The sequence below is a fragment of the Tripterygium wilfordii genome, chromosome 14, assembly GCF_013401445.1.
Source record: "Tripterygium wilfordii isolate XIE 37 chromosome 14, ASM1340144v1, whole genome shotgun sequence".
Taxonomy (NCBI): Eukaryota; Viridiplantae; Streptophyta; class Magnoliopsida; order Celastrales; family Celastraceae; genus Tripterygium; species Tripterygium wilfordii.
Window position 1 is genome coordinate 10,540,237 of NC_052245.1, and position 13,719 is coordinate 10,553,955.

Sequence of the window (13,719 nt, forward strand, 5' to 3'; positions counted from 1 at the left end):
AATATAAAATTAAAATATATAAAATATAATAAAAAAATATTACAGCTTCTTGACACAAAAATAAAAAATATTGAATAAAATAAATATTATAATTATTTACGTGATATATAATTTTAGAAAAATATTAATTAATTAATTTATCATAAAATTGATGATATAAATGATTTAGAGTATGGTTTAGAGTGTTTACTGAGTGATGATACTGTTAGAGAAACTGAAAATTTATGAAAAGTGTGCAAAAATTAAACATTTGGAGTTTTTGTTAAGAATATTTATTGTATTGTGGATGGTCTAATATCTAAGAACCTCAAATTGGGCTTTTGCATGAGAAGTATTTAATAGCCCAATATGGTTTGCTTCTTTAACCTAACAACCAAGGTCAAAATTCAAGAACCAATCACAGACTTGGGTAAGTTGACATCCTATAAATTAGCAGGAATTATCAATAGAATTTCACAGGGATAGGGGAGCTCCAATTTTTGGATCCAATTCTTTATCAAAATCATGTTTAATCATGAGTTAAAAAATTTGATTGAGTATTTTGGTGTTTATAATGTTAGAATATAACAGATTTTGAAAAAAAAAATTCTAAATCATAAACCCTAAATTCTAACCTCTAAAGCCTAAATACCAAAAATTAAGCCATAAATTGAGTAACTGAGGCCCGTGGGCATTCAGGGCCGCCATAAATATGGAATACAACCTAAGAACTAAAAAAACACAAATAAAGTAATAAAACACAAACACTAAATCAAAAATTACCAGACATTATTGGACGACACCAGATTACACCATACACCGCCGAACCACTGTCCAACGAGTCGACTCTATCAATCGAAACCAGGTAACAAACACACAAATTACAACTTAGATCTACTGCACGGATCCCGACTTCCCCTACAACAAAGAGGAGGTAGCTGCTCTCCTAAAGTTTCTTGAGAAAAAGTTTTTTCTTGAGAGGGGGAGAGAAAAGTTTCTTGAGAGAGAGGGAGAGTGTGCAGATATTGTAACCCTAAACACTAATTATTAACTCTTAAACTCTCTAATATGTCATTTTACAAAAGTAAAATCATGATTTAAGATGATTTTTAATAGAGAATTGACGCCAAGAATTGGAGTCGTTCCCATGCCCAATTTCACATGACCATTAGCTTGACTATTGGCATGTCTCTACTTAAAGCTAAATTAAGAAATCATGGTCATATATTACTAATATTTTATATAGATTCTGAAACAATGGAATGTGAAATCCAAATTTAGTAAATTAAATGAGAGGTCCTGGAATCCTTCTCGATCTTTACTATGTGATATGTCCATTTGTAGACACAATGAGAGTTCTTAACTTGAAGATTTATTCCTTAATCCTGCAAAGTAAAATAATAATAATAATAATAAAAGAAAATAAAGCAGAAATACACGGAATTGCAAAGGAAAAAAAAAGGCTATTATCATCCTTGTTTTCCTCGCATAACAGAACAGCGTTGTCATTAACCAATCTCTCTCTCTCTCTCTCTCTCTCTCTCTCTGTGTCTGTCTTAACATACAATCAATCGCTGTAATAACAACCTAAACAAAAAAACATTGTTCTCTTTCAATTTAAAAGAAATGCCCACCTCTCCCTACCCTCTCCCGCCCGATATCTGATTCCAATTGTCGCCGGAAATTGTCCCCCCACCCAGCGCTCCAGCTCCATGGCCCACCACTCCCGCCGGGACTCCGTTTCTAGCCCCACCACCGACACGGAGCTCGACTGGCCTTTCGGGAAGCTTGAAGGAATCGACCGTGACGACGTACGTGAGACGGCATATGAAATCTTCTTCACGGCCTGCCGCTCCTCCCCGGGCTTCGGTGGCGGTCGCAATGCCATCACGTTTTACTCCAACCATGACAATAACAATAATGGCGGGTCAGGGGATGGAAGTAGTGGAGGGTCAGGGTCTGGGTCACCGGGTGGGCGGGCGAATTCGGTTGTGACGACGCCAGCGAGCCGGATAAAGCGGGCATTGGGTCTGAAAATGCTGAGGAGGTCGCCTTCGCGGAGAATGTCGAGTATCGGATCGGGGATAAGCGGGCATGGAGGGTCTGCCCCGTCGTCACCGAATTCGCACGGATCAGGGTCGAGCCCAGGGTCGGGGTTTTCCACTGTCCCACCACCATTGAGGCCTAGAAGGCCGCTGACTTCAGCGGAGATAATGAGGCAACAGATGAGGGTGACGGAGCAGAGTGACAATAGGTTGCGAAAAACTCTCATGAGAACCCTCGTTGGCCAAGTACGTATACATACATACATACATACATATATATATAATTTTCTTTACGTGCAATATGAGCAATAATTGACCAATATATGTGCTTGAAAGATACATTCAACAAGGCCAGTTTCTTTGGATTTGCCGTCATTATTGGAAAATGTATTATTTTTTCTGATGATATATTGAATTTGTGGATGAATTGAGTTACATATTGCTTGCAAGTAAATTTCAAATGTAACAGAATCTTTATTTGACATGGATTACAGATGGGAAGAAGAGCAGAGACCATAATCCTTCCACTGGAGCTGCTTCGCCACCTAAAACCATCAGAGTTCAATGACTCGCATGAATACCATCTATGGCAGAAGCGTCAGCTCAAGATTATTGAAGCCGGTCTCCTCCTCCACCCATCAATCCCTCTAGACAAGTCCAACACATATGCAATGCGCCTGCGTGAAATAATCCGAGCCAGCGAGACTAAACCAATCGACACTGGCAAAAACTCAGACACCACGAGAACACTCTGCAACAGTGTAGTCTCATTGTCATGGAGAAGTGCCAATGGAACTCCCACTGATGTTTGTCATTGGGCTGACGGCTTCCCTCTCAACATCCACCTCTACATTTCACTTCTTCAATCAATATTTGATATCAGAGACGAAACGTTGGTTCTTGATGAGGTTGATGAGCTTTTGGAGCTCATGAAGAAGACATGGTCTACATTGGGGATTAATAGGCCTATCCACAATTTGTGCTTCACATGGGTTCTGTTTCAGCAATATGTAGTGACAGGGCAAACAGAACCGGACCTTCTCTGTGCTGCTCATGCTATGTTGACTGAGGTGGCGAATTATGCCAAAAAGCCGGACTGGGATGTTGTGTATGTGAAGATGTTGTCTTCTGCTTTGAATTTGATGCATGGATGGGCAGAGAAGAGGTTGCTTCAGTATCATGACTATTTTCATCGGGGAAATGCTGGCCTCATTGAGAGCCTTCTTCCTTTGGTATTGTCGGCTTCGAAGATTTTAGGTGAAGATGTTACAATCACAGAAGGGAAAGGGAAAGATAAAGGGGACACAAAGGTAGTGGATTCATCCGGGGATCGCATCGATCACTATATAAGATCTTCTGTCAAGAATGCATTTGCAAAGGTGCGTGCACAACTTAATTTTTCATGTTTTCATTTAGTTTCATACCAAAAACAGTATTACAATGTCCCTCTAATATATTTGCTTCCCTATTGTTGATTGCAACAGGTAATTGAAAACGAAAATGCTAAATGTGAAGCTGCAGAAGTGAAGGAAGAGGCAAGTGAAGCTTTACTTCGTTTAGCTAAAGAAACAGAAGATTTGGCATTGAAAGAGAGGGAAAGTTTCAGTCCTATTTTGAAGAAATGGCATCCGATTGCAGCTAGTGTTGCGGCGGTGACTCTGCACCAATGTTATGGAGTGGTGCTAAAACAATACCTAGCCGGGACCACGACACTCACGAATGAGACAGTTGGGGTGTTACAAAGGGCAGCAAAACTAGAGAAAGTCTTGGTTCAAATGGTTGTTGAGGACTCCACAGATTGTGATGATGGAGGCAAATCAATTGTGAGAGAAATGGATCCATATGAAGTTGATTCTATCATATTGAGGCTCTTGAGGCAATGGATTGAGGAGAGGTTGAAGACATGGATGGAATATCTTAACAGAGCAAAAGAATCCGAAGTAAGCATGTGTTTCTTTAGAGTTGAAAAGGGATATAAAACTTTAGAATACTAAAAAATGTCTTTCATATTCGTACTTGATACTAGAGAGTGCTCCTTTGCAATCTTTTTCTTGCAGACATGGAATCCAAAGTCCAAAACCGAGCCATATGCATTGTCCATTGTGGAGCTAATAAAACTCGCAAAGGAAGCTGTGGATGATTTTTTCCAAATCCCTATTGGAATTACTGAGGATTTGGTTCATGATCTTGCTGATGCTTTAGAGCATCTCTTCCAGGAGTACACATCCTTCGTCGCCTCATGTGGTAAGAACACACTTCTTTCTGATCTATTTCATTGTAACTAATGTCACATGGCGAGGAATCTAATGCAAGACTTCCTGAATTTATTTGACTCTTTTTGTTGGATCTTTAATGTTTTGCAGGAACAAAGCAGAGCTATATTCCAATACTTCCCCCACTAACCAGATGCAACCGAGACTCAAAGTTCCTAAGGCTATGGAAAAGAGCTAGCCCTTGCAGTGTGAGTGGAGATGAAATGCATACAATTGGAGTCAATGAAGGCCACCACCCTCGGCCCTCAACAAGTCGTGGAACACAACGCCTCTACATCCGCCTCAACACCTTGCATTATCTTCTTTCACACCTGCATTCCCTTGACAAGACGCTCGCTCTCTCCCCCAAAATAACTACTTCAACGCGTCACCGTTTTGGCAATGGCCGTAGGAAACGTGCCAATTCTTCTTGTTCTTACTTTGATTTTGCACAGTCGGCTATTCTATCTGCCTGTCAACATGTATCAGAAGTAGCTGCTTATCGCCTCATCTTCCTCGACTCGAATTCTGTTTTCTATGAAAGTCTATATGTTGGTGATGTTGCAAATTCCAGAGGTAGGCCTGCATTGCGGACACTTAAGCAGAACATCACTCTCTTGTCTGCAATTATCACAGACCGAGCCCAGGCATTAGCAGTGAAAGAAGTGATGAAGGCCTCCTTTGAAGCCTACTTGATGGTTTTACTTGCTGGAGGATGCTCTAGAGTCTTTCATAGATCTGATCATGAGATGATTGTGGAGGATTTTGAAAGCTTGAAGAGGGTATTCTGCACATGTGGAGAAGGACTAGTTTCTGAAGATGTGGTGGACAGAGAGGCGGAGACAGTGGAAGGGGTGATTACACTAATGGGAGAATGCTCTGAGCAATTAATGGAAGATTTTAGCATTGCAACCTGTGAAACCAGCGGAATAGGAGTCGTCAGTGCAGGCCAAAAACTACCGATGCCTCCAACAACAGGAAGGTGGAATAGATCTGATCCAAACACAATATTAAGGGTGCTGTGCTACAGGAACGATCGAGCAGCCAATCAGTTCTTGAAGAGAACATTCCAGTTGGCAAAGAGAAGATGAAAGAATTGTACATTTCTGGTGAAGGGAGCATATTTTTTGGTGCATTATTGTATATTGACTTCAAGATAGGAAATTGAGAGGGAACACATTGTATATCCAAATTCAGTTGTATGACATAGATTGCATAACTGTATAATCTGTCAACAAAGGGAACACCATAGATTATATCCTGGACTCTTCTTGGATATTACCCTGCAATCTTATCCCCTGCAACTCTTCAGCAAGAACCACCATTGAATCCGAAACTTCAGCTTTGTACACATAGAACTTGATCACAACCAAGAAGAAAATCAAGTTGAAGAAGTTCAATATTGCGAAAAATGCATAGTAATAGTCAAGATGAGAAGCATTCAGATTGTTTAAGATCCATCCATGGTGACCATGCTCCTTTGTGATGCGAGAAACTGTCGAAAGGAGGAAGCTACTAATGAAGTTTCCAAGTCCAAGACTTGTACTTGAGTAAGATGTCCCCAGACTCTTCATACTTTCCGGGGCCTGGTCGTAGAAGAACTCAATCTTTGCCACCTCTAGAAATGCATCAGCTATTCCCATAAGCACAAATTGAGGAAGCAAAATGAATATTGTCAATGGAACTTGTCCTCCATTTTCAACTAATCCATGATCTTTAGCCACGCGAAGCCTGTAATTCTCAATCAGAGATGCAGCTGTCATGATCATGATGTGAAAAACAAGACCAATCCCCATTCTTTGAAGGAGAGTGATCCCTCTAGGATTCTTCGTCCACCTTCGGATGAACGGGACAAAGAATCGATCATATAGAACAACAGAGATAAGCATTGATATGGTGACAAATGCAACTAAACTTGCGGGGGGAATGCTGAAGTTCCCAATTCTTCGATCAAGAGTAGTCCCTTGCTTCACAAAAAGTGTATTTATCTGAGCAATCATCGTGCTCGGAACAAATGTTGCCATCAAGATTGGAATCATTCTTAACATTTGCTTTGTTTCCTCTACTTGTGTAACTGAACATAGCATCCATGGACTGTTTGAGCTTGTTTTCACAGCAGCTTTGTTAAGAAACCTGAAAAAAAAAAAGGGCACCAATTAATATAGCCTAAGTTGTTAATGTTAATGCTAATATATATATATATATATAGACGGACACTAAGATGAAATAGCCCTACTAATATGCCCAATGTCGCTGCTGCAACAGCAATATGATGAGAGGCTATTCCTCCTGGAGCAAAAGGATTAAGACATTCCACACCCCACACTCGATTTACAGACCGGTTCTTTCTGTTTAGTCCATAAGGATCGGACACTCATATTCCAGCACCGTAATGGTGCGGATATCTATAACATGGACTCTGTTTCTTGAGCAGTTCTGAAAGCGAAATAGCAAGTGGGGTTTCCACTTGTTAAAAAACAGTGGAGTCCGTAACTTTTCTGCACCTGAACATTGTGTGTGTGTGTATATATATGTAATACATACCTTAAAGTGTTTGTGGAATCAATTCTGAACTTCCCTTTATTGGCATACACTTCCAAGTCAAGTTCATAGAGTTGTTTAGGGTCAGTAGGAATTGGCACCCTCCATTTTCTTATAGCAGCAACTATGACTCTGCCCATTCTTGTAAATGGGCTTCCTGCAGGCACCCTGTGCCTATAAAAAGGAGTACCAGCCAAGAAAATAGCAATCGATATGGCAAGCCCAAGAGTAGGAAGCCCATAACCCAAAGACCAGCCCACATTGTCTTGTATGTAAACAAGGACTGTGTTAGCAAAAAGTGTCCCAAAGAAAATACTGAACATCCACCAGTTAAAGAAAGATAGCTTATGCGCCTTCTCCTTCGGCTCAAAATCATCAAACTGGTCTGCTCCGATCGTTGAAATGTTGGGCTTCGTTCCGCCGGTGCCCACCGCAAGCGTGTAGAGCGCACCGTAAAACACCGCCAACTGAAGGGTCGACGCCTTTTTACAGTTCTCCAAATTGGTGTCATGGCAAGGAGGCGGCTTTAGTCCTGGTAGTGAGACTGATAGTGTTAGGACAGACATCCCCTGTATTGTAATTCAGCAAATGTTAGAAGGGTATTTCAGTCAATAATTTGCAAAATTGACAGAATGTACGAAATTATCGAACATTTATAGTAACACTTGAATTGTGCGCACGTGATTTCATTTTAATAATATGAAACTTGTGAAGTCCACGAATTCATTTTAATTTTGTATATTCAACTCAATAATTGAAATAATTGATAGATATACACTAGATATTTATCATTTTCGATCATGGAACAAGGTCCTGAGATCTAGTTGTGGGTTGTGACCCTCGAAAGTCGTGGTCATTGGGTCAGACTACTAGCTCATATTGAACAAGACAGGTTCCTACCGACTGTCGCGTTGCATATATTTCATAGTCAAGATTTCAAACGCTCTATCTGAACCAATAAAAAAAAATTATTTGATCCATTCCTAGGTCAAATCTATAATGAACAATGACAAAAATCCTATTGTCGTCCGTCAAAGTAATGGTTATCTTATATGTACTAGACAATGAACATTAATCAATCACGCATCCCAAAGTCATATATATCTATATATACAAACAAAAATGTGTCTCATTATCATTATTAGGCGCTGGGCTACAATTATTTTAATTAGATTTGGCTACGGCTCTATCCATTGTAATCAAAATTATGTTAAATCATGAATTTTTAAATTTTTTTCAAAGATTACATATTAGAATTTAGTAGTTATGGTTTTAATGTTTGATATTTTTATGATTTAAAGAACAAATAAGTTTTGGTTGGGACGATAAATGTGGTTTAAATTCTTCGTAGATGTTTTAAGTTCAACTCTTACGTCCAACAATTTTGATGTTATTTCCTTGCATATATCATTGCATGGGCCAAAGACCTATAGGAAGCTTTGTGAAGTTGACTTTTTAGGTTTTAAGATTTAGGGTTTGTTAACACATATATATAAAATTCAGTTCATTACCATTAATAATGCGTTTTTTTAGAGGAAAATATCTCGTATTAACTTCACAATTAAGCGTTGCGAGAGCATTATTGAGACGTGTGACCTCCTAAGAAGGTAAAGTCATGCGGATCCAATATATCCACCGGAATCGGACAATTCGAAGTAGTTAATATGATTGATGTGTATGAGCTAAAAATTCTAATAGGGTTTAGGATTTTTAGTTTTTTTTTTAGCATTGTATATGAACACCTAAAATACTCAATAACACATTTTAAACCATGATTAATATGATTTTGAGGGAGAAGTGTAGTCAATCTATCTAAAAGAATTATAGCCCTCCATCCCCATTATTAGATGCAACTGAAATATTCATTGCGATGATATATTGATATTTATGTATGTATGTATGCATGCATGCATATATGTATGTATGTATTAGGTGTGTGTGTGTGTATATATACGTACTGAGAGATAGATGACGGATGCGACGATGAAGGTCCAATAGCGGCCAAGATGAGCGTCTGCAACATAGGCACCCAAAATGGGTGTAATCCAAATAGTCCCAACCCAATTAGTGACATTGTTGGAGGACTTGACCGTGCCCTGATGGAGCTTCCTTGTCAAGTAGAGTACAAGATTGCTTGAGATTCCATAGTAAGCCATCCGTTCAAACACCTCATACACTGTGCATATATATATATATATATTCATACATACAAGTCAACAAAAGCAGTCAAAAAAAATAGGTAAAAGTCTTAGAGATGATAAGAGCCGGTAAGTCCACATTGTTGTGTTGTTTAATTAATAGCGTCTAGTTTCAAAGATAATTTGATATTTGTTAGTCCATGACTAGGAGAGAGTTGAAATTCCTGACTAATTAGTCCAAATCAATAAATGCAAAATGGAATCGTCTTTATGTAAAGAACTGTCAGTTGCAGCTTTGATTATAAACTTTTCAATGAAGAAAATGTATATGTTCTTTTCATGATTCTAGCACCACCAAAAAATTCTTTGATACCTTGAAGCTATCATAGAATCCATCCACAATATTAGACTTACAAAATTATGGATATAATCAAATCGAATCGAACATATCAATCGGTCAATTAAATTAATATCAAAAAATCAAAAAACCAAAAAAGAGGGACCATAATCGACTGTTTACACCCCTACATACATAATATTATTTTATTATAATTATACTATATTCCATTAATAACGAATGCAAGTGTAAATTCTGAAAATTAGGACAACCCATATATTGAAATTTGATTTTACTGGAAAAGAGAGATGAATTATTAGTTGAAGACGCTACTCACATTCATGATATTGTCCGCCTTAAGTTTACTGATTCTCATGGATATATCGAACTCACATGACTTTGTTCCTCCCTGAACCGTCTCATTTAATGGTACTTAAGCCCAAAGAAAAATGTCTCATTCATGTGAGAGAGGGGCTAGCTCATATAAACTCACATCACTTGGCTTGACCAAGCGATGTGGACATATCAACTCATAACATAACTAACATGTAAAATAACAAAATGATTATTATTACCATAAACTACAGAACAAAACCATACACCCAAGGAAAAAAAAGACAAAAACTAAAAGGTGATGTGAATTTCAAAACGATTGATGGAGTCTAATATCACAAATATTTTATGGAAAAAATAATTAATGTCATGATGAAACAACAAGGACTGATTTCCATGGAAAAAACGTTTGGTGTCTTTCTGGGAGGGAGGGAGAGAGAGAGAGAGTTACCGACAACAAAGGAGCAAGCAGTCCATCCTCCTCTTTTAGATCTAAGGACAGGGTTTCCTTTGAGATCCACAGTCCCATCTTGTGTATAATCATCTCCCTGCAGCTGCTCTCCTCCTCCTTCCACTCCAGAACTTTTTCTTTCTTTCTTCATACTCTTAAATTAGTTTTGTTTTGTTACTTGTAAATCACACAAGTTTTGCTTCTGTGCTGCTCCCTTTTTATACTACTCTCTCTGTTTCATGATATCTTCCTTAATTTGCTAAAATACCCATTCCTCTCTCCTCTCTCCTCTCTCCTCTCTCCTCTCTCTACATTGTATTATTTTTTGGAAAAGACTTAAATGACCCTCACTCTTTTCTTTTCTTTTCTTTTCCATCTATTTTTGTTTTTTTTTTTTAAATCCTTGAGAGGAGAATTATGTGCCAAGCTAAGAGCACTTGCAATGGTGTTATTTTGTCTGTGCCAACAAATATGTATGAGGTTTTGTGTTTTGCTGATGTGGTTGTATTGAGTTTTGTGTTTTGCTGATGTGGCTGTATTGGGAGATGTGTTTTGCTGGTGTGGTTGTATTGGAAAATTGTGTTTTGGTGTAGTTTTATTGTGTACAATATGGAGGGAATGAGAATTTGTTTGCCTGCATGTTGGATGGGAAGGAAAAATGTATAGCAATTTGTATTTTGCTGATGTGGCTATATTGAGAGATGTGTTTTGTTGATGTAGTTGTATTGAGATACGTGTTTGACTTGACTTTTTATGTAATAGAGATGAGATCCAGTCTTGATTTTTGCTAGCCCAGCAAATTGTTCCCATTGCAATTGCTCTAATATATTGTTGGAAAAAAAATGTGAATAAGAAAATAATTTTTAATTTGAAAGATGTGTTTTTTTTGTGAATAGCTACGATTGTTAAAGTTGCATCTCTTTAAAAGAGTTGTATCGTTTCTTTTGAATTGAAAAGACGTGATTATTGGTATGGATGCAGCTCTTCATTCCAAAAAACATTATCATTCATTAGAAAGACATGTCCGTTACATGATGTCTCTTGTGAAGAGTCCCCAACCCTGCTACTCGTCCTAGCAACTGGGATCCCAGTGATCTCAGTTGCGGAGGTGTATGGAGGAGATTAAAAGTGTAAGTGGGGCCCATCATTTGCATTTTTAATCTCTTCCATACACCTCAACAACTAGGATCCTAGTTGTTGGGACAAATAGCTTTTTCGAAGAGTCCCCACAAACTATATGAATAGAGAGTTCATTAAAGTATTTTATGTAGAGATTAGAGATAGATTAGAACAGATCAATTATTCATTCATTCGAGTCAAGTATATTTACATACAAGAGAGGACAATTATATATTTTGGTTCCATCAGAGACATATAGAAGTGCTGCTCAATTCCTTTCTTGTTGGGAGATCATTTTATCCTCTGAGATTTTTTGTTCGAATACTAGAAACAATAGTGGGGGACAAATCAATCTTAAAGAAACAATGTTCAACGCTACTCTTGATCAACATTTCTACATTTATTACTGCAAACAGATTTTGTTTCTATTGAATTACTGCTCATTATTTTCTCCACTTGTGTTGTGTTCTTGTTTTGTATTTTTCCTAAATATATATATAAGTATAGCATATTGTTAACTAAGATACAACATATATTAATTTGGTCATTAGAGGAAATGCTACATTATGTTATGGTCGATGCAAATTTGCACAACCCACACGTCAACAGGTAGGGTTCAGATTGCGACGTAGACGGTGAATCTCCAACTTGCAAGAATGGAAACAGGCGGTCCTTCGTGACCCAGGAATACTCGGACGCTCAAGTAAGTATTCTTTAGAGAGAAATCAGAGTAATCAAAGTAGTGAATTCTTAGTGCGTACCTCCTTCACAGGTATGATGTTCATTTTATAGTTGCTGTGGAGTGTATCTATTTAGATTTTTTTTATCCCATATTCCCCATTTGATATCGTTGTTTGAAATTTGATTTACAACGATTCCATTGATCTTACTTCGTTTGGATTTGAATCCTCCTCGATTGACGTGAGAAAGCTTCTTTGTAACTCTTCCTGTGTCACCTGATGTGTTGACTAGGCATAGGATTTTTATCCATTCACATTTATCGATGGGTTAGTATATGTATAAGTATATATATATATATATATATATATATATATATATATATATATATATATATATATATATATATATATATATATATATATGCTCTCTCTCTTCTTCCTATTCTGTTTAGATTGCCTAATTTGACCGTTTACATATGTTAAATATAATTATATATTTAATGTTGGAAGAATACATGCATCGTACGTCTTCATTTCACTTATCAGAATCCCTACTTACTGAGAAAAATCCAAGCACAAGAAATTGTGATTTCACATTATTGTTGTCCTTCATTTGACTAACAACAGGGCATATTGGAGCAGCTTCTAGAAGCTTGAAAATTACTTTTGATAAATTAATCGTGTCAATCTTTTCATACATTACGTAGCTGAATTTTGAAATATTTTAAGTTTCATATATATATATATATATAGACACACTAAGTAGGGGTACACATGGATCGGGTTTAGAGAGATATCTCATCCGATCCGCATAGGGTCGGGTGAGGTTTTCTTCAACCCTCAACCGACCTCATCTGAATATGGGTCGGGTCGGGTTGGATTGGGTTTGAGGTTGGGCCGGGTTGAAGGTTTCTATATTAAATATACATTTAAATGTAAAGGTTAAATAGTTACAGAAACAAATAAATAATAATATATATTTTCATAATCTCATTTAAGACATCTATACAATGTTGATCAAATAGATTGTTTATATAAAAAATAAAAAAATAAAAAAATAAAAACTAAGAAGTCTCTTAATCGAAAATGTACAGGTTGTATTGGACAGTAGACTAGTTAGTACAATAATGGTGGAAAGTTCTATTAAATATTGAGTCTTTTTTTTGATAAGCAAATATTAAGTTATTAACTATTAACTTACTAAGATTTATCAAGTATTAACTATTAATCCCTTAGTGATATAGAATTGCATGTCATTAAGGGTTGGGTCGGGTTAATAAGGGTCAGGTTGTACCATAACTCATAACCAACCCATACAAGATCGGGTTGCACATTACATAACCCTTATCCAACCCTCATCTAAATGGGTAAGGGTCGGATTAGCCGGGTTGGGTCGGGTTGTCAATGTTGGGTCGGGTCACATGTGGGTTATGTGCACCCCTGACACTAGTGTGTTTGGAATGAGGGATTTGGGGGAAGGGAAGGGAATAAATCTTCCCTCTAATTATCTCCAAATCTCTCCCTTTAATGAAATCTTTATCCCAATCTTTTTCAAATCCATCTCTTTAATTTTTTATAAACTATCCAAATAAAGAAATTAAAAGGAAACCCCTTTCCCTTCCCCCAAATCCTTCAATCCAAACACCCGATAATTCCACGAGTTGCACATCAAATGCCAAAATTTAATTGCTGTAAATTAATTGCAGTCCTCCGCTTTTGGAGACATCACATGATGATAATGAAGTGGAAGGTGGTACGATTTTCTTTTAGGTGTTGGGTTAATTCATTTATGCATGTGTACCGATAATTGGTGTGTTTCGCATGTGTGTAGGGAATCCAATGTA

The 13,719-nt window shown here is 37.5% G+C and overlaps 2 protein-coding genes across 2 annotated transcripts; one reads left to right on the forward strand and one right to left on the reverse strand.

Annotated features, from left to right (window-relative positions):
• The first annotated feature begins 1,578 nt into the window (after nucleotides 1-1,578).
• Nucleotides 1,579-5,405, forward strand: LOC120015032 (protein unc-13 homolog). Its single transcript, XM_038867217.1, has 5 exons — nucleotides 1,579-2,270; nucleotides 2,519-3,403; nucleotides 3,509-3,964; nucleotides 4,082-4,268; nucleotides 4,388-5,405. The coding sequence occupies exons 1-5, from the start codon at nucleotides 1,692-1,694 to the stop codon at nucleotides 5,365-5,367; spliced, it is 3,087 nt and encodes a 1,028-aa protein (XP_038723145.1). The 5' UTR covers nucleotides 1,579-1,691; the 3' UTR covers nucleotides 5,368-5,405.
• Nucleotides 5,387-10,302, reverse strand: LOC120015031 (protein NRT1/ PTR FAMILY 5.2-like). Its single transcript, XM_038867216.1, has 4 exons — nucleotides 10,077-10,302; nucleotides 8,776-8,993; nucleotides 6,821-7,386; nucleotides 5,387-6,409 (listed from the first exon to the last, which is right to left on the reverse strand). The coding sequence occupies exons 1-4, from the start codon at nucleotides 10,225-10,227 to the stop codon at nucleotides 5,530-5,532; spliced, it is 1,815 nt and encodes a 604-aa protein (XP_038723144.1). The 5' UTR covers nucleotides 10,228-10,302; the 3' UTR covers nucleotides 5,387-5,529.
• Between the last annotated feature and the right edge of the window lie 3,417 nt (nucleotides 10,303-13,719).

Excerpts from the sequence above, each read along its gene's own strand:
- LOC120015031 (XM_038867216.1), bottom strand. The coding sequence starts at position 10,227 with ATGAAGAAAGAAAGAAAAAGTTCTGGAGTGGAAGGAGGAGGAGAGCAG. Across the intron at positions 7,387-8,775 it reads CATCCGTCATCTATCTCTCA|GGGATGTCTGTCCTAACACT; the intron begins GTACGTATATAT and ends ATTACAATACAG. Across the intron at positions 6,410-6,820 it reads GATTCCACAAACACTTTAAG|GTTTCTTAACAAAGCTGCTG; the intron begins GTATGTATTACA and ends TTTTTTTTTCAG.
- LOC120015032 (XM_038867217.1), top strand. The coding sequence starts at position 1,692 with ATGGCCCACCACTCCCGCCGGGACTCCGTTTCTAGCCCCACCACCGAC. Across the intron at positions 2,271-2,518 it reads TGAGAACCCTCGTTGGCCAA|ATGGGAAGAAGAGCAGAGAC; the intron begins GTACGTATACAT and ends CATGGATTACAG. Across the intron at positions 3,404-3,508 it reads TCAAGAATGCATTTGCAAAG|GTAATTGAAAACGAAAATGC; the intron begins GTGCGTGCACAA and ends TGATTGCAACAG.